Source organism: Trichogramma pretiosum, unplaced genomic scaffold, assembly GCF_000599845.2.
Source record: "Trichogramma pretiosum strain Unisexual culture from Peru unplaced genomic scaffold, Tpre_2.0 scaffold8, whole genome shotgun sequence".
Lineage (NCBI taxonomy): Eukaryota > Metazoa > Arthropoda > Insecta > Hymenoptera > Trichogrammatidae > Trichogramma > Trichogramma pretiosum.
The window spans coordinates 1,743,763-1,763,585 of NW_019641699.1; the positions used below are offsets into that span (position 1 = coordinate 1,743,763).

Here is a 19,823-nt window from a genome sequence, read left to right on the forward strand (position 1 = left end):
AATGATATCAAAATAATTGCATTAAATAATAAGCCGATAGATTATTTTTTAATTTAATCTTTTTATTGATCTCTTTACCACTCACAATATCCGGTGCTGGTGCAATTTGATTTGATCGAAAAGAGTAACGATCTACTGTTCTTATTGAACCAATTACATAAATTTCCTTAAATATAAAAATGTCACGATGTAAAAAAAAATAAATTAGAAGAATAACTATTGTAATTAAAAGATTGATTGGTACTTTGCGTTTAATTATTTACAAAATTAAAAACTAATTGAAGGATCGCGAAGAAAAAATTGAATCAACCCATTATAAAAAAGATAATGAAAAATTCGAGAAATAATTAAAAAATTCAAGATAATAAATGTTATACAACGTATCTGTACCTAGTGTATGAGCAATTGATAAAGTAGCTTTCTGACTTATTGCTTTGCTTACAGTCTACATGGTAGAAAGTTTAAATCGATAAACCCAAGTTTCAAACGCTATACTTCTGTGATTAGTTCTAATATCCTCGTGAAATAATTAATCATGGAATAATTATGAATTATTCCACGATTAAATATAGTGAAAGTTTACTCGATTTTGATACAGAATAAAAGTACGAGAAATAGTGTGACTCTTGTGATGAAGATTTTCGAATAATTAAGTAATAATAGAATAATAATTTATCCAAAAAATCATGTTATAATATTGATAATGATTAAAATATGAGCTTTAAATGGCAACAAATGTAAAAAAAATAGCCTGATTACTACAATTTTCAAGCGTAAGTAAATTAAAAAATTCTTACGTCTTAGTTCGTAAGGTCTTTATGCAGGCAAAGTTCAAGTTTAAAATCATAGCTAACAATATTCTGGCGCACTAATAAAGCAAGCGCAAACGGTGCGCCTGTGCTATAGAGTGCGGCGATACGACCGAGCAAATGTGTGGGAAATCGTGATGTAGGTCTGTGTGCGTGCGTGTGCGTGGAGATGGAATTGAACCTAGTACAGCTGCCACCTCCGCAGAAGCCACGATGCTGTGCTCTGCCTGGTTCACGCGCGCAGGGGGCTCAACTGGCGCATGCTCGCGAATCGTCGCCGTCGACCGACGTCGCGGATCGCGCGCGCGAGGCGCCTGCAGCACCTATAATACATGTACACAGGTCCGAGAAGAAAAGCTCTGGCGAGCAGTCTCAGTCAGTGGAGCGCGCGCGACTCACGTGTACTCTCGTGGCATGTGTTTTCCATTAGGTGCGACCAGCTACTCCTCGGATATCTATTCGTTTTTTTCTTTCCTATATTTGTTTTAATACGCTGCTCGAGAATAGAGAGCTTTTTTCAACTGCTTCCGTGGCAGACTCGGTAAATCTTTCCACACTTATTTCAAGCACTGGCTCCGATTAAACAATAAAATCCTAAATATCTCAATTAAATCGCCAAAGACTTGAGCAATTTGGCGCTTGTTATTAATAAATTGTACTTGTCAAACTTTGAGATGATACTTGCAACTGTAGAGAATAAGAAGAAGATGTGATAGCGCAGTAGAATGTTAATACGGAATGCACAGTTATTATTACTAGGTTTGGTGAGTGATTGGTATATTAAATATGAATTGGAATAATTTGTAACTAATCAAGTTTCGTCGAAAATGGCTGATCTTGAAGATTGGATATCAAGTATGAATCAAGCGAAAGCTCTTACTGCTGCTGCCACTCATCGCAAGCTCGTAGATTCCCATCAACAACAGACACTCATCGACATGTTGAATTATTCCGTAAGTTGAATCGAGTTGGCCCGAAAAAATAATTCATCGTTCAAGTGAGCGAATTCGAGACTGAGTCGAGTTAGTACAAACGAGTGGATGTTACACTTGATCAGTCGTCAAAAGAATAATGCACGAATCTTCAGCAATACCCAAATCCCGAAGAGCCAGACGAAAGACTCGCAGAAGATCAGTATTTCAGTTATTTACAGTGCTTTTGCTCTAATGAATCCTAATTGAATCCTTCACCGAGTGCCAAGTTTCGCAGTTTTTTCTATGCATATTGCTAAAAGTGATCACGCCGATTTTTGTGTGCATATTTTCATTGTTTCTTGTGGAGCAGTTTTGTGCCGTGCGTGATATCAAAAGTGCTAGTTGAAAAATTCAAAGGTGCGCGAGATTATTATCATATATCGTTGTGTTTGTCCTTGGCCCAGGGAAAAGAGCTGTGTTATCGACGAAAAAAGAGAGGCTGATATTTTCAAAGAAATTTTAAAAGGTTGGTATGATGGCTCAACGTCCGTTAATTTACAAACTATTATCTAACGATTGCAGTCAAATTTCACGTGAGCTCGAGATTTTTAATCCGCGAGTAAAGTGACGATCCATCGTAGAATCGAGAGAGTTGTTAAATTTTTTAACTTCATCAAAGTTGCAAATGTAACTTAAATTATCAAAGTCGAATTGTCGTATTGCACCGATGGTAAAAATACTAATTCCATCTTTAAGTTTTTCTTTCGACTCCGCAATTATAAAGACTACAGAACCGCGTTGAAATGAAATTTTTATTCTGACTCTCTGCAAGCCCGTTGCCATGTATGTACACATATATACACACAGAGTCAAGATGCAGCTAAACTTTTTGTTGAGCACGAGCTTTAAAAGCGCGCATGCACACACAGAGGATTTTAATCTTTCTGATGTGCCGCGCGCTCGACCGTCATGCTACGACAAAAGTGAATAAAATTATTATAAGATCTCCTATGAAGATTACACGTTTTTTACCGCCTAAAAAGTCTCTTAATTCGTCCATCTACTGCTATTGCTGTAACCTGAATGCAGTTGAAATTTAAACGACGAGTTTTCGTCGTACATTTGCAATTAGATGGCTTTAAAAGTAATCATCTAGTAACTCCACTTCCATCGGTTTTTTTACTCAAAAGTGATTATGACGTTTGAACAATTCTTGAACATATCCAATTGAATGGAATAAGGAGGTTAAAATCTATCTATCTGCCGCATTTTCTTCCATAATCGAATCACCATTGAATAAACCCATTGAATCAACGAAGCGCTAATTGAAAGTATGTATCGTTTTTGTTAGCTGGAGTCTCATCGTTACAGCTTCAGCGATTTGCATCGAGTCTTTTTTCGTGCGCGCATCAGTGGCACATCAATTAAATCTATAGGAGCATATTTACTCGAACCTCGCTAGTATCAGCAAAGCAGAGAGATAGAAAGCTTCCAATAAGGTCATTTTTTGCATGATAATTGAGCATTCGAGGAAGCTCTGGTAAACGTTGAATTTTACATTTCATAGAGTACCATATCAGCGTTAACAGGCATCTATTTATATATAGTACCACACACACGTACACATGAACGTGCGCTATTAATCCCTCCTTCATTTATTTACATGAAAGTAGAACGGTATGTGCAGCTGCAGCCTCGTATTTCATATATTTACAAATGCACGCACTTGATCATTCTCCCCCTTCCTCGTATTCGTCCCTGAATTCATCGTAAACATCTGTATAAAAATTCCCGAGCTTTTGAATTATTAATGAGAAATTTAGGAAAGCTCGGCTTGAATTAAATCAATAATCTTTTTTAATATTTTTATTTGCACAAAGTAATAAAATATGAGCAACGAAGTAAGTGAGTATACTTTTGATTGTAGTGATTTATTTGAAATTTTTTTTCTACTATTAGAAATGGAAAAACATCGGCAATACTTTCTTCCATTTTTCGACATAAGCAATCGGTACACTGCAGTAAGAGAAATTTAACTACTAATAAAGCTAATTGTTTATTATTCTCTAACCGAGGATACATAAACTGTCCGCAAATTAAATTTTATTACCAAAGCGGCATACGTTAGGCCACCCGCGCATACAAATCAGTAGATATAAATACTCGTGGCAAGCAAGTTGTACTCGTCGCGTTACTCCAATTCACTTTCTAGTATCAATTTTGAAATTAACGAAAAATACTCACGATATAATAAATCCATGAACTAGCTCTATTTGCAGTATTAGCATAGCTCTTAAAGTAAACAATTGATGATGGGGTGATTTTTTTGGCACTAAGATTACCAGTATTTCTCTCTGATGTAGTCCACGGTATTTCTTTAATACATATAAAAAAATTTGATTACGTGAGTATAGCAGTTTTTTTGCATACGTTTTTTTATGAGAGAAAGCATATAATAAAGCTCGCACCTTTGCATTTTTGGAAATATTTCATTTACGCGTTGTTAACGTCATTATAAGAAATACATGTTCATGGAGAAATTATTACATGTTGAGTGACTCAGTATTTAACTTGAGATTTATAGAAAATATTTTTCTTGAGTTGACTCGTTTTTACCTTGTATAATTAGACATCTGTTAAAAACTTTTTACAACAAACGGAATCCAAAATATCTTATCAAGTAATGAAGCAGCACTCAAGATGGTTTAAACGTTCCATTACAGAAGAATTAATCAAGTGAATCTTTAATCAGTGCGTTCCGTTTCGAAGTTTAGTACATCTGAACTTCATGGAGAGTAGGGGAGAAAATAAAAGTACGGGCTTATTAGCGGTGCAATTATTCGAGTTTCACCGATATAAATTCATTCATGTATAGCTACGGGTATCTACACGTTCAACTTTTTCCGTTAATCATGCTGCTGCGAGAATACAAGTATAGCCTGTACAGATATAGGGTGAAAATAACCGCGTCTGTAAATACTCAAAGGCAAACTTCCTACACTGTTTACAAAAGCCGCTATTATTGGCGTTTGCGCGCGTAAGGCTTATACGAGTCTATAACTAATAAATAGCATACGTGAAGTAATGCACACACGTACGTTTTACAGCCGAGTACGTTTTGAGCCGGTAGCGTGAAAATCGTGCCGAGACTCAATGCCAATTCTTTTTCTGTCAGGAATTTCATCTACTAACTTATAAATAACCGATTAATCTCACCCGAAAACCCATTGTTTCGAGTTTGTTAAACTTTTTCATTTTTTCGCATACTTTTTCATGAAGTGAAAATCAAACGTGAGATTTCTTTCAAAAGAAAATTTCATTAGACGATTTGGAGGTCTCTTCCAAAATGTAGATAACGTTTTTAAAACCCATTATTTGCCTTGAAACTTTTTACTATGAATTTTAATGTTAAAATGCAATTTTTCACCGTGAAATTTTGTTGGAAAATGATACACATTTTGCTCTTTTAACTTAGTTTCTTAATAGAAATCATGAATTTCCGACTTTAAATAAACAAAAACAGAATGTCAAAAAATTAACAAAAAAATAAGTACGTATAGGAAATTTAATAACGAATAACTTGACCCCTCGTAAAAAAATATGACAAAAGTATGGAAAAAAGTGTCGCAAAAATCTCGCTTATAAGCCTGAGCGAGATAGTTACCACTTTTTTTTTAATTTTATATTTTTTTCATTCGTGTATAATAAAGCGTACACTCGGTCAAAAACTAAGGTAATCCGACGACTTTCAAAGTATTTTAAGGTTTTAAAGTAGTTTAAAAAAATTTGTGAAAAATCTCGTTCAGGCTCATAAGTAAGACTTTTGTCACGCTTTTTCCCCCATACTTTTGCCACTTTTTTACAGCTGGGCCGTAACAATCTCATCGACGGTTTGATTATCGAAAAATTAATTGTTGCATATAATAAATTTGTTGGTCATTAGTGCGTACCCCAATTAACAAATGAGCTAATAATACGTGCTCATTCAATGAAATAATTATTAATAATGTCTATAAACCTGTCATACCGTGTTATTTTGTTGGCAGTTCTGATTTTTCAACACGCTGAAATAAGAGCCCCTTGCATATCTCTGTCCCCCTTCTGAGACCCCCGAACAATATCCTTTCTCATTCGCGTTGTTTATTACTGACAACTTTTTTTTGCAGTAATATCAATATATGTTATAGATGAGAAACAATAATCTTAGAAATTGAAAGAAATGTAAGAATTATAATTGTCAAAATACAGTTTGACATTGAGCAATGGATTTTTATTTATTCAGTGCGTACACTTTGCGAAAGCTTTAAAATATACATATAACTAGGCTCTGCAGCAGCAGTTGCAATGGCAACCCGTACAAAACGGAATAACATGCAGCGAATTTTACTTTTATGAGAAAGCGAGGGAGGGAGTGAGGGAGGGAAGGCGGAGATCAAGGAGAGAGCAAAGCACAAACTCTGCAAGACTTTACGATGTTTTCAATCCGTTGGAATATTAAATGATCTAGCTCGGAACATTCAGTGGCGCATATGGATACGATCTGCGAATGTTTCCTAATATGCTCCCTCGGCTTGTATCTAGAGTGTGTTTTTATTCAACATTCCAACTTATGTATGTAAAGGAAAAAGCACAGAATTTCAGCAAATATGAGCGATTGTGTACTAAAAGAATGTGTCGAAATAACATCAACAAATGTAACTCGTTGCACGGGGCATTGATACTTACGACTTGATCGACTGCCCAAACTGCGTCGAAATTTTCTTCATGTTTATAAGCTATGATTTACTTACACGGATTTCCTTTTAACCTTCTGTATTAACACTTGCATTTCACGCTGGGAGCAACACTTTTTTTAGATTTTTGTCATTTTCATAGCTGATGATTAATTTTAAAATTAGATTCATTTTTATCGCAGTTTATTTAAATAAAAACTTCAGGGTTTATTCACAATTTATATATTTGCACTTAATTTTCTAAATAATTAATCATTTTAACTAGCTGGGATTTTTTTTGAAGAAACAGGTATCAAGTGAAAACTTATTTTTAATAAGTAGCACTTTTTGATCTGAAAAAAATATTATTTGAAGTTACAATTTATAAAATCTCGTGTTTTTATAGTTTTACGACTCGCAATAATATTATATTTTATTGGTTTATTATTGGATGTGTATCACGAACAATTCGATTGCAATCACCTTAATAAATGTAATATAAAGACTTGTATACAACAAAAAAATAAAAGAAAGGTTTCCTCATAAATAAGTAAGGTTGGCAATTTTACGAGTACCTGGCAACAAGCCAGCAAAGTACTTCGTACGCGCATAGTTTTAACGCGGTGTGAATATTATGGCCGTTTATACATATATACCAACAAAAAGAGAAGCAAACTTTTTTTCATCAAGTATAGTGTTATGAGATATTTTTTTTTTTAATATCAATTAGCTTTTTGCTGCTATATAAATAACATCATTGATGAATTGATTGAGGTCGTATAATATGAACTACTGATTGATTGGCTATGATGATAAAATAAAAATGATATAAAAAACGCTTATACACGTTCCCCTCATTTATGCGTAGAGTGATATGAAGAATTATAATGTACTTAGAATTTTTACTATGCTCGTGAACCAAATTTACATTTTATCCCCTTGCGCTTTCCATTATTCTTGCATGTGTCCATTTCACTGGAGTTTTAATGAAAAGGACGATGCCCATAAATTGTAATACCTTGTACAATACAAAAATGAGAGCATAAAATTTAATGGCACATCTAAGACGTACTCATTTGGTCCAAATCCCAGCCCAGACATTTCAAGGCAAGAGATTATTTGAATAAAATATCATAATTCAATTTTTACTGAGCAACATGCGCATTAAACTTGAATCGTTTGATTTCAACTGTTGACCTACTTATAGTATAGCGTTTCAAGACCAAAAGATGAAAAATCGAATTGTGATTCCAGATGGAAAAGTTAAAAAAACTCGTATCAACTCGGTAAAATCAAATCTAAAATAGTTCCTCCTTCGCCACGTGCACGATTATATTTTTTTTATTAAAATCATTTTTAAGAACTCTCAACAATAATAATACATTCTATTAATGATTTTACAACGCATAATAATTAATTAATTTACCTTATTTTCCAATTAATTACGTTAGTCTCAATTTGCAACTATCTGTTTCCCCATAAAAAAATCACAGTTATTTTATTTTTTTTATTTTTTTACGAATGTCAACATTATATATTAATTATTTAAATAAAAAATGCTCAATAAGCCCATAAATAATGAATATATAATATATAATGGTATATGATAATTAATATGTACCCTTGACAAAAGCAAAAAAATAACAGAATTAAAATCAACGCGATTTTTTAAAGGGAAACAGATATTTTCACATAAAGTCGCGATTTGATAATAACAGTTGTCCCTCCACGAATAAGCTTAGTCGTGAGGAGTATACCATTGTTAAATTTAACGTGTTTACTACCGAAATTAATTTTAGATTAATAATGCGTTTATCTCTTGGCCAGTGTTTCAACAAACGCCGTCGTGACCCAACGGGCATCCTGTCGCCAGTTGAGCCATGTCAAGTCTTAGTACATAGGTGATGTATAGTATATTCGTGATCACATTATATTTATGATCTCCTCTACATGTATGAGCAAATCTAATTGATACTAAAAACTCATAAGTACATGCAGTCAAACTTTAACTCTATTGTCAAAGTAAAAATCATGTTGTAAATCGATAACTTGATTAAGATTTAAGCGTTCGTACAATATAAATCGAGGAACGCAATAATTTGCATGTTTTTACAGCGATATCTACAAAAAATCAAAAATCATTTGACCATAACTTCCACTAAGATGCCGAAATAAATTAAAAATGTTTCAACGGTACAATATACCTTTTTTATCACAGCGTGCGGGAAGTACGTAATTCCCGAGCAGTACTGTAATAACGATACTTCTCGAAATTACATGCTTCCCGCACGGCTGAGCGTGCGGGAAATAAAAACTTCCCGCAACTCGTGATAAAAAATAGTATACGTCATTCGTGCGCGTGGTGATTCTCGCCCTCGTCTCATTGTCACCCTCGCTGCGCTCGGGCGTCAAACTGAGACTCGTGCGAGAATCACCCACTTCGCGCACGAGTGACGTAATGTACTATTCCCTTAGTTACAAACATATGAACACCATTCAAATATAAAACGCGATGTTAAGAACATTTTACGATGTCACTGAACGACGTGCATACATCGTTGCTAATATACAAGTATTAAATTGATTTAATTCAATTAAATACTGCCACTATTTGCGGATTTACCCATGTATATGTACAGATATGATGGAGGTATGTATATATTTCGTGAAGTAACGATGTCTGCCCGAGCTTTTCACATTTAGCGTCAGAACATCGCTATTCCATCACACGCCTTCGCGTCACTGCACATCTCATCGATTTTGGCCATTCCGTATTTACGTATGAATTTCCGTTTCAGTGATACCCAAAATGTTGGAACGTTGGAATTTTCCGAAGTGTAATACGAACGATAACGGTTTTATTGCGGTTACTTTTTTGGATAGAGACTTATATTGTACCATTATGGTGTTGATTTCACCTCACCCAGCTGTATTTTTGATGTTTTGGGCTGAGCAAAGAAATATACGTAAATTGAACAACATTTTCCGGGAATATTATGCAATGAGAACTATTTATCATTGGTTCCAGTATAATTCGTGCTTACGTATACGAATTTATTATAGTCATTGACTTATTTATTAATTAAACTAAATAGATGTTGCTAGAATTGTGCAAATATTGAGCGGAAAAAATATAAAAATTATAATTACATTTTTACCGGAAAAAATGAAAAGTAAACTTTGAAAAATGGAATACCTTAAGAAATGTGTTTTTCTTTCTCGTTCGTTTTTATTCTCGAAAAAAGGGCAAAGAAACAGAAAAACTTGCAAAATTGAAGCTTCAGTTATCGAAACTTGGGAAGAATAAGGCTAAAAATGTACACATTAGGAATGTCTTAAAATAGACTTGAATTATCTATCAGAAAATATTGACAGACTGCTACTTGCATAACTGACTCAGACACTAAATATATCGCAGAATTATCGCTAACTACATTCGTAGAAGAGTTTATAAGAAAAGTCCGTACATAAGAAAATTCGGTAGAGATTTTCTGCTAAATTTTTTTAAACTAAATATAATACGTAAATACTTATAATTGCGAAACATTGGAAAATATTTTCAATACTCGTTGACAGATGCATATAATTTATAAAACGGTTATATGAAACTTTTTCGCTTGATGAGAAGCTTTATCGTTAGGCGTTAGTATAAAAAGTTTATGTAAAATATGTTGGAGCGGCTAGACAAAGTTTTAATACTTGCACTAGGGCTCTTAAAAAGCTGCAAGTCCAAGTTTTCTTTTCAACTTAATATAGGTACGCGTAAAAGGTACGCTTCTACCGTGTGTCGTTTTTGTGCGGGAATAAAATCGACGTTGAAATATGATGCTTGAAACTTAATGCGATATGGTTTGTCAGCCGACCCTACTTATACCTGTATATAATTGAGCCAGATTTCGATTTTTATATAGTGTATCGAGAGATATATTACACGCTATAGCATAATGCAAACAGTCTCATCGATTTTACATGTTACGGCACTCAAGCATTTAATTTTTCCTGCCGGACGCAAACTCGAGGCTAAAAATGAAGCTGCGGAGGTGGCTTTTGATCCTACGTGATAATTCGTTGGTCCATGTGATATTACATTAGTTTTTATATCGATGATAAAATTGCACCTCACTTTCACACTTTTTGAATTGAAAAACTCGTTAAATAGTTACGTCAAGGATTTCACTTTTTTTAAATTTTCGTACATTTTCTTTGAGGCCCCTCGTAAAAAATCATCGTCTATCTCGGAAAATGTTGACTGCAATTGAAAATATTCAAATATGGATGCATAATCGTTGAATATTATTGATTTTGTTTAGGAAAAACATCGATCATCTGAGAGAGACAGCGAAAATGTGAGAGAGAGATATGTCAAGTAGGTTTTCTGGTCGCTGCTCGAGGCATCGTTGTATCGCGCGTCTACGGATGAGATGACCCGAGTCGAGCTTGCAACTGGGACGCGTCAGTTGTGCAGTAGCGTCGTCGTCGTCGTCGTCGTCGTCGACGAACTTTACCAGCGACTCGAGACGGCGACAACAGCGGCAAGGACCGATGAACAGCCGCTCGTCGTCGCTGCTCGACTGCGAAAAAGCCGCGACGTCGTCATCATCTGCGTCGTCGTCGTCATCGTCATCGTCATTGCCGTCGAAACGGGAGAGCAGCTTAGGCCACGCAAAAAGCCAATAAGCTACTCTTGTTACCAGCAACAAAGCCAACAACAACGCATCCAGGCGTAACATGCCGAGCATCCTCCGTCAAGGTTTGTTTACTTTCTTTATCGACTTTTATCCTAACTGTAGCGAGCTGCGTCTTTTCCAATTATTATTTTAGCGCGTTCGTAAATTAAATCGACGTTGCCCATCAAACGAGTTAAAATTATTATCATGACAATCCTCGCACACAAGGTAACAAGCTGCCGATGTGCTTGCTTTCTGTTCAAAAATTCACACTAAAAATAAGGGAATACCAACTAGCGAAACAAGAGTGCTTATAAAATCCACAAAGCCCATCTTTACAGCATCATAAACTCATTTCACTGAAACTATCGGATTGCTCCATCAACGTTTTTTATCAATACTTCGAAACTTGCCGCTGTTTGTTTCCATGGAAACTTCCAAGTCTCTTTTTTCAATATTGTTTCAGAATTTTCTTTGACCAAAGTATTAGTGGCATCATTTTAGTCTGCACTTGCTAGCTGGCTTCAAAAGTCTAGAGTATCCTGCCTCAGGATTCTTGAGAGCAACTTTTCTGACTCTCAAATTATGATGAAGTTATCGTTTTTTAAACCTTTTAAAATTTTCGATGAACGGAAAAATTTGTTTTTGATACAAAATTGATTTAAGAAAATGGACGAAAAAAATTCAAAATTTTTTCAATACAATTTTTACAATTATTGAAGTTGAACGTACAATTGCGCAAGAATAGATGAAAATAGAGAAGTAAAAACATATCTATGTGCCGGAAATGTTTTTGGAGTCTTTTTAAACGGCGTGGGTATACGTGAGTGGAAGGGAAATAACACGAGGCTCTGTCATGCCACATATGCAAATAGCAGCTTGTGCTACGAGGCACGTCGTAATTTTTCAGCTTGTTTTATTCATGCGAAGAAATGCTTAACCGCAAAATTAATTTTTTTTTACCCGGATAAACAAAAAAAAAAAAAACAAGGACCAAAAGTTTTGTGCGAAAACCTTTTTTTTTACTGCAGGACAAAAAATTTGCAGCAGAATAAGAAAACGAACACACCGCGTGTTCCTCTACTCGTGTCCTCGCGCTAAACAAAATAAACCGCTAGTAAAAGCAAAGGCTGCAGATGCGAGTCAGAGTTTTGTCGCACGGCTTACAGAGTAGATGTGGCGGCCACGGCGTTCGGAGTTTGGTGTCCTGTTTTCGTTCTCGCAGCTAAAAAAGAAAAAATTCGAGAGATACTGGTGGAAGGCCTCCGAGTCGAAGTGCTCGAAATACGTGTAAAGGAGGATGTCTCGCTCGAGACAGACACTTGGCTTGCTTTCGCCAAATAAGAAGGCTTAAAAGTAAAATATAAGCTTAAAGAAGATAAATACGAGTCGATACTACCCGACGTGATATAAGGAGCGAGGAGGCTGCCGAGGGTGGTTAGACAGTGTACAAGCCGCGCACTTCACGACTGCACTCAACTGAACAATAGTCGCCTAAATACCCAAGAGCCGGATGAAAAACTGACAAAAGAAGCGTATTCCTCTATCTACGTGTTGCAATGTAGACCTAAATTCTTGTCTATGACATGTATACAAGTACATCGGGCGCGAGTATCTGCGGATGAAAAGATATTAGTGCTATACCTACGACTGGCTTCGAAGACAGAAACATATTAATGCTGAACACGTGACTTCATTCGTATCGACATTCGCAGGAATAATAAATAGCTTCGATCTTGATGAAACCACGTATCGCGTTTGCACTGATCCATATTCATGTGTAATGTGTGCCATATTGCTCCGAAAAACTGCTCGATGAGCTATGAGTTGAAGTTATTACGTGAGTTATTTGTAGGAAGCAAAAATTGACCTCGCCAACAGACATTTATGAATTGTGATGCCGCTTGGGCATGGCCGCTGACAAATTCAATTCCGATGCTTTGAAAATTGTTGGCCTATTTTGACGAATAAACAATATTTCATCGCATGATGAACAGCACGATTAAAAACTAAAAGATCCATCAGCTTGATGTAAAAAGTACGAAAGTTGGTAAAAGTACAAAACGCATCAATTGGTAATATTTTGCAGCTGAGCTAGTAATTTTTATCCATAGCGCAAATCATCATCTATTCTTGAATATGCGAAGATGTCTAAGAAACGAATAAGTATTTACGATAGAATCAATATCAATTACAATAGAAAGAGTTGTTGTTCTAGGCCTTACACGAGCCCCGAGTCAAATGATGCAATTTAATTTCAAGTCAAGGATTTAGAGTAGTGAAAAAATTGTTGTTTTTTTCTATCAAATATTTATTTAAATCTAGCAGAGTGAAATAAATATAAATGAAGTAAGAAAATTATCGAATTATTTGAGGATAGCTGGGAGCAAGCTAACTTGCATCTGTTATTAACGAGGTTTCGATACACAGCAGCCCATATAATAGTACGACTGCGCAATTTAATCGATTATCGCACAGGTATCCGTGGCATGTGCTTTTCAAACACCCTTAAGCTACGCGCTGACTTTCTGCCTATAACTACACGATCGAGTTGAATTAGAATTCCCCACTTTTTTTACCCACTATCTCGCAAAGCTCTTCCTTTTCGATGCTCTGCATATTTATGCGCGGGCTACTATTATATTCATATGAGAATTCAACAATAGGATCATCGAGGGTAGCGTTGCTTCTCCGCTGTTTTTTTTTATTCTGTTTTAGCTCTTACGTTTGCTTCGCGGTTTATGCAACACATTGCAGCATATATGTTATAACTGTATCGGTTTGACTGGCGAATTAAAAAAAGTCCAAGGCAAACTGAAATGCGACTGAAATGCATCACTTGGAAAGGGACGCGACAATTTCGTCACCGTTTAGGAAAAATAAAACATGAAAATTGGCGCGAAAAGATTAACGCCGAAGCGAGGCAAAAGTAGCTTTTCGCGAGCAGCAGGGCGTATAGTTGCTGAATAACGTGTATGTGTGCCGCAGAGCAGTACCAAAGAGTGCTCATTTCCTCTTCATTTACGCTTGGTTTCCCGCCTGTTTGTGACGTCGTCGTCGTCGTCGACGCGCAACAAAAACGCTTCTACCCTCTTTCTCATTCTGTACGTGCGTATGTCTGTGTAGCCGTGTGTTTTACTCGAACGCGAAGAAAGTTTTTTTCTCCCAGCAACAGTTTGCACACTTTGCGTCGTCGAACAAAAAATTGCTGAAAATGGAGCTTGAAATCTTGGTCGCGGAAATGTACGACTCGAGTGCACACAAGGGCTGCCACACGTTGTAGCCAAACATGATAGGATATAATGCGCGTTCCGCTATTGTTGCAGCTCGCGCGAATCAAGAGAAGCTGCAAATGTTGCCAGCTTGCACCTTCGCCATCGTGTCAATGGAGTATTTATTATATTATATTTATGCACAAAAGCGATGGTTGACACCATCGACATTATATTCATATAATCTACCATGCACGTCGTGTACTTCTGCGTTACAAATTCTTCTCAATTCCACTTCGACTGTGCTGACTTTTCCAGCAATATTCTCACGTACTCGAATGCACTATGTCATAAAAAAAATGCTGTTTATATGGATACATCTAGGACAGAGTCAGGCATAATTCAGAAATGACCTGCATCAAGGGCCTGCTGCGCTTTTTATGTTACTCTTGCAGGCGTTGAACTTGCGGGCTGTATCTGGCACGATAGCTCCAGAGTAATGTGTAACAATGTCGAGTATTTGAGCTGTGATCACGCGTACTCGGATCCGACGACAGGTCACTTATGTCCTAATTCATTCAGTACACACGAGAACTCGCAAGCTCGACACACGTCCACGGCTTTTGTTTCGATAATTTTTCAACTCATCAGATTCAAATCTGGGCTTTTTTATCCTCTAATTGACATTTAAAAATATTTTCATTTTCTTATTAGTGATTAAGGAAGTAATAACATTTACATTAACATTTTTTTACTTTGCCTCAGCCTAACGAAAAAAAGTAGAGAGAAATAAAGAGATGTGAATCAATAATTTTGTCTTGGCGTTCATCGCAAATGTTTATATTATTGTAGCATTTATAATATTTGACCATCTCATATTTTCCATGTTGCATTAAAGGCTCTCAGTTGTTCGATTTTTTTTATCGTAAATGAAATACGTCAACTTGTATGAATGTTTAACTACGACGTAGTACACAAAGAGAAAGCTTGACATGATATTTTTACTACGGAGAATAACTATGGTAGAATTAGTGAGACTCAAATATACATTTTAAAGCTTCAAAAAAAAATTGAAGAAAATATTAAAACAAACTCTTGCATCACTAGGCAGGAAATATTTTTCGGAACCTTGGCATATATGACACATATAGTCACGCGTACATCGTGTAGTTCAGATGTAGATCAAGTTTACGCAGAAAGTTTTTTCTTATACATCGTTCAATACGCTTCGCTCGAAAAGAAAAACACGAAGAATACAATCTTCAGCTTTTTTCATAGATATATCTAAATACTCTTCGGAAGCTTGACAAAAACGACATACACATGTATACACAAGTGAGCTTGCGATGCTTTTGACAAGTCACGTTCGCGACTATAATAATACAAGCGTATATTTTGTATTTTGCTATTCGCATTCTTTTCCTGTACGTTGAATACTGCGAAGAGAAAAAAGGAAAAACGTCGTTCTGATGGAAAAATAAATAAAGATTTTGTTTATTTTTGTTCGTTCGTCATGCTAAAGCTGAGTTGATATTTCCTTCTTTGATTGAACGATTGAATTGTAAACTACAGTTATTGGCATTTTAGTCCGTCGAGCGATTTTAAATACTTCGAGTCACTGACCATTCATTAATTTCTTAATAAACGTGAAATTTCCGCATAATTTCTTAATCGATCAAAATTAAATTTTTATGAGTAATTAATTAAAATGACAAAACATAAGGCGAAAAACATCCATGAAAGTCTATCAAACGGACCGCTCAAAACAATGCGTTGAAACGCAATTTTCAGAGCTTACTTGGCTTGTGACCTCTCTTAGACTTGTGACGTTTTTCCGTTATGTGGACGCGTGTGATTCTGAAAGACTGGTTCCTTACTAGTAGGTACTTGTATTGTGGGTTTTGCAGGAGAGCGCCGTCTCCTGGACAAGCGTGAGTATCGGAGCATAGGCCCCGTTGCGGTGACAGGCTCTGACTCTGAATAGCCGAGCCGGGCAGGCCTAAGCGACGAGAGCAAATCCCAATACACCTGATAAAAGTATTAAATATTTGAATAAAGATTTTATTTGGGTGACCACCTGAGCAAGGAAAGCATAACACTTGCAACTAGAAAAATAAAACAAAACTTCTAATTAACCGGAGTCATATTTTCACGCTTATTTATTTATTTTGTATTAGCAGCGACAGTTTATGAAGGAAATACAGTATATGCCGCTTATATGAATCTCGCTTAATCGAATCCGCCGTTTATACGAATCAAAACGCTTGGTCCCGATTTCCCTCTATACTTTTACATGTTAATTAAAAGTCCCGATTTCAGTATAATGGAATCAAAACCCGTTTATACGAATCAAACGATATTGAACTGTCATCAAGTAAACAAATATAAAATTCGAAATTCACCATGCCTAGAAAAGATTTAACGTTGCTCCAGAAGAAAGAGTTACTAAAACAGTACGACTTGCTCGAAAAGTGCAGTCAACGTGAAGCAGCAGCAAAATTAGAAGTTTCACAGACGCAACTCAATAGGATTTTTTAGGCAATAGGCCCTATTATGAAAATGAAAGCAGCTTCTTTCGCAGAAAAATTGGGAAAATCAGATTTTAAAGTCACCGATGGTTGGTTTTCTCGATGGCTTCGAAGAGAAAATATTGTTTTTTGCAAACCTCATGGAGAGCAAGCTGAAGCTGACGCGTATTTACCATTTCTTACTGCATCGTTTAATTGAATCAGCCGTTTATACGAATCAAAACGTCTGGTCCCATCGTGATTCTTATAAGCGGCATCTACTGTATATAATAATTATTAATGAACTTGTGCATCGACGCTAAGTTATAATTCTAATTGTTCCACTAATTCTGAATTCGTTTGCACAAGACTAGCTTTAGTTCAAGCTTGCGTCATACTTTAAAAATTTGAGTGAATTATTTTTTTTGGCAATATGAGATGATCGATCGCGTATTAGTACAAAATGTTGAGCTTTAGCATCGTTACACGTTTGCCATGAAATGTCAATAGAAAAACAAGTCGATATAAGAGAGCACATGTCAAGAGCAAATCTATATTTCCTAAAAGATGAGCAAATTCTAAACAGTGTAATATTAAGTATCTAGTATCAGCAATAAGGGTTTAAATACGATTTAGATCTGAAAGCATCGCACGTATTATAAAATATTTAAATAAACGCGTGGGTTAACAGTTCGAGAATCAATCGAGCTGCAGTTCAATAGAGCCGAAACGCTGGCCTATGCATGGATAGGTACATCCCTGCCACTCATACATTTATATCAGCCGTGCATCTCACTAACAAATGATCGATGAATCAACGCTACACACGCGCAAGCTAATGCCTATACATCTTGACGATACACATCTGTGAAAAACAAAAATAGTATAAAGGCACAGGGCAACGATAAATTGTGCTGCAATGCAATGTTGACCTTGGACGTCGTCTCGGTTTCGGGTCATGTCTAGTACCTATATGTAGGTGTATGAGCGCACATATGTATATAGTTCCTTATATTATTTCAACAAAAACGACGACGTCGGACACTTGACGCGAGTTGCAAAGATGTCGAGGCTGCTATACAGATGTTATAACACGTCTGCTCGTATACATAGACACATTTTGTCCACGCTGCAGATACATACAAGTACGTGTATGACAAGCGATGTGTCTTTCATGATTTAATTTACACTATTGATCAATTTTTTGTCCAAGTAATATTAACTTTAAAAACTCAATAAAATGACCCTTTTATAACTATTTCTTTTCCTTTACGCTATTTACGTCTTTACAATTTTCATGTTTTTCATATTGAAATATCTTTTTTCCTGAAAGTCAAAATCAAATTTTGACAACGGAATCTGGAAGTTGGAATTTTTTCACGTCGGATTATGTCCAATGAGACTTTCTGAAAGCTGATGACAAGGAAAATAATCGCGTTGAAAAAGCAAAGTTTTTTCATGTTTGCATTTATGAGTTAAGATAGTATACTACCAAATTGAAATTATGGAGAAATTTTTATGAAATTTAGAATACTTCTTAATTTGTACATGGAAAAGATGCTGTTAAATTTTTGGACCTTGGGGTTAGCTCTGAGTTGAGTTATAAGTAATAATATATTATATCAACATTGTTAATTAAGAATAACTCGTTTCTATAAAAAAGCGCTTATTCGCAAGTCAATTTTTGCCAATATGATGTTTTTGGGTTATTGTGTGATCCTAAAGGTGAGGTACTACCTTAATTCGAATTAATTTGGATTAATCAAACATGTTTTTGCTTGTTTAAGTAAAGTTCTCTATAAAATCAATTTATCAATAGAAAATCAATCTGAGCGCCGCAAAGTACGAATCCTTGAATTTGGACAAACTTTGTCAAAATGTTTTCTTTCTACTACTATATAGCGTATACGTACGTTTATGTTTTATGTACATCTTTACAATACGATCTTTATTTTTCTTAATTTTGTCTTTACTCACAGAATAAATCACAATACAAAATTCAGAAAAACCTTTCATAAAATCTTCCTTACGTGGTCGTTTAAATTTCGATAGTTTTCAAGAGTCATTTTTACAGTTGATAAAAGCGATATATATTGACGCAAAGTTTCTTGCTGACTCATCGGTGTAAAGTTAAGTCTGTACTTCTCGAAGTTTTAAAGTTTACGCGAAGTATTTAGAGCATTCCCGGATATGAATATACTATTTCTGTAAAGCATCAATTGTCTAATGGAGCATTGTACTTGTCTGCCAAGAAGAATGGAGCTATCGTTTGTTCGATATGTTTCACATCGTACAATTTGTACGCTAGCCCAAAATTAAAATTTATCAACCTTCATTTGGTTGTTTTTGAGGTTCCCATAGAGTCTTTTAAAAAAATATTCAGTAGATGTTTCAGAGAACTTTATGAAAATTTGAATTTTGGTCTGAGATACAGATCACTTTAACTATATTTTAATTTTGTTTTAATTGTAACACAATTTTTTGTAGTGCCAAAAAATTCTGCGGTGGTTACACTGGAAGAATGAATAAATTATATCATAAAATAATTTAGACTGAATTATATGAAAGAATAATTTATACTTTATTTGACATATTCTGTTTGGTGATGTAAATCTGCTGTTCAAATTCACACTTTAATTTTTTCCAATGATTAAAAATGTTCATCAAATAATGATTGCATGATGACATGGGGAAAAAATTAAAATATTAAAATTTGTTAACTTAATAAATGGAATGGATTTTAATTTTAAAATTCTAATAAAAGGTAACATATTCAATTAAAATTAATTGATCGTATCACCTAATACATATGCTACACATGAGCGTAATCGCGTTAAAATAATTGGAAGCTTATGTATATACCAAACCAGACCAGCCGATAAACATAAATTCAGATCATCAATGAAACAGATTCTTGTTTATTATATTTTCATTCAAAGGAGCTTTTTCTTCAATGGGTTAATTTTTAAACGCGCGCAATATAAAATATACTAAAACACTAA

At 35.3% G+C, this 19,823-nt stretch overlaps 1 protein-coding gene across 5 annotated transcripts in view; it reads left to right on the forward strand.

Annotated features, from left to right (window-relative positions):
- Window positions 1-1,202: 1,202 nt before the first annotated feature.
- Window positions 1,203-19,823, forward strand: part of LOC106653034 — a 49,677-nt gene continuing 31,056 nt past the window's right edge. For all 5 annotated transcript variants that reach the window (XM_014372257.2, XM_023462544.1, XM_014372259.2 and 2 more), the window contains exons 1-2: window positions 1,203-2,249; window positions 10,746-11,185. In XM_014372257.2, the coding sequence (XP_014227743.1) occupies window positions 11,164-11,185 (22 nt within the window). In that variant the 5' untranslated portion in view covers window positions 1,203-2,249; window positions 10,746-11,163. The remainder of the gene's footprint in view (window positions 2,250-10,745; window positions 11,186-19,823) is intronic.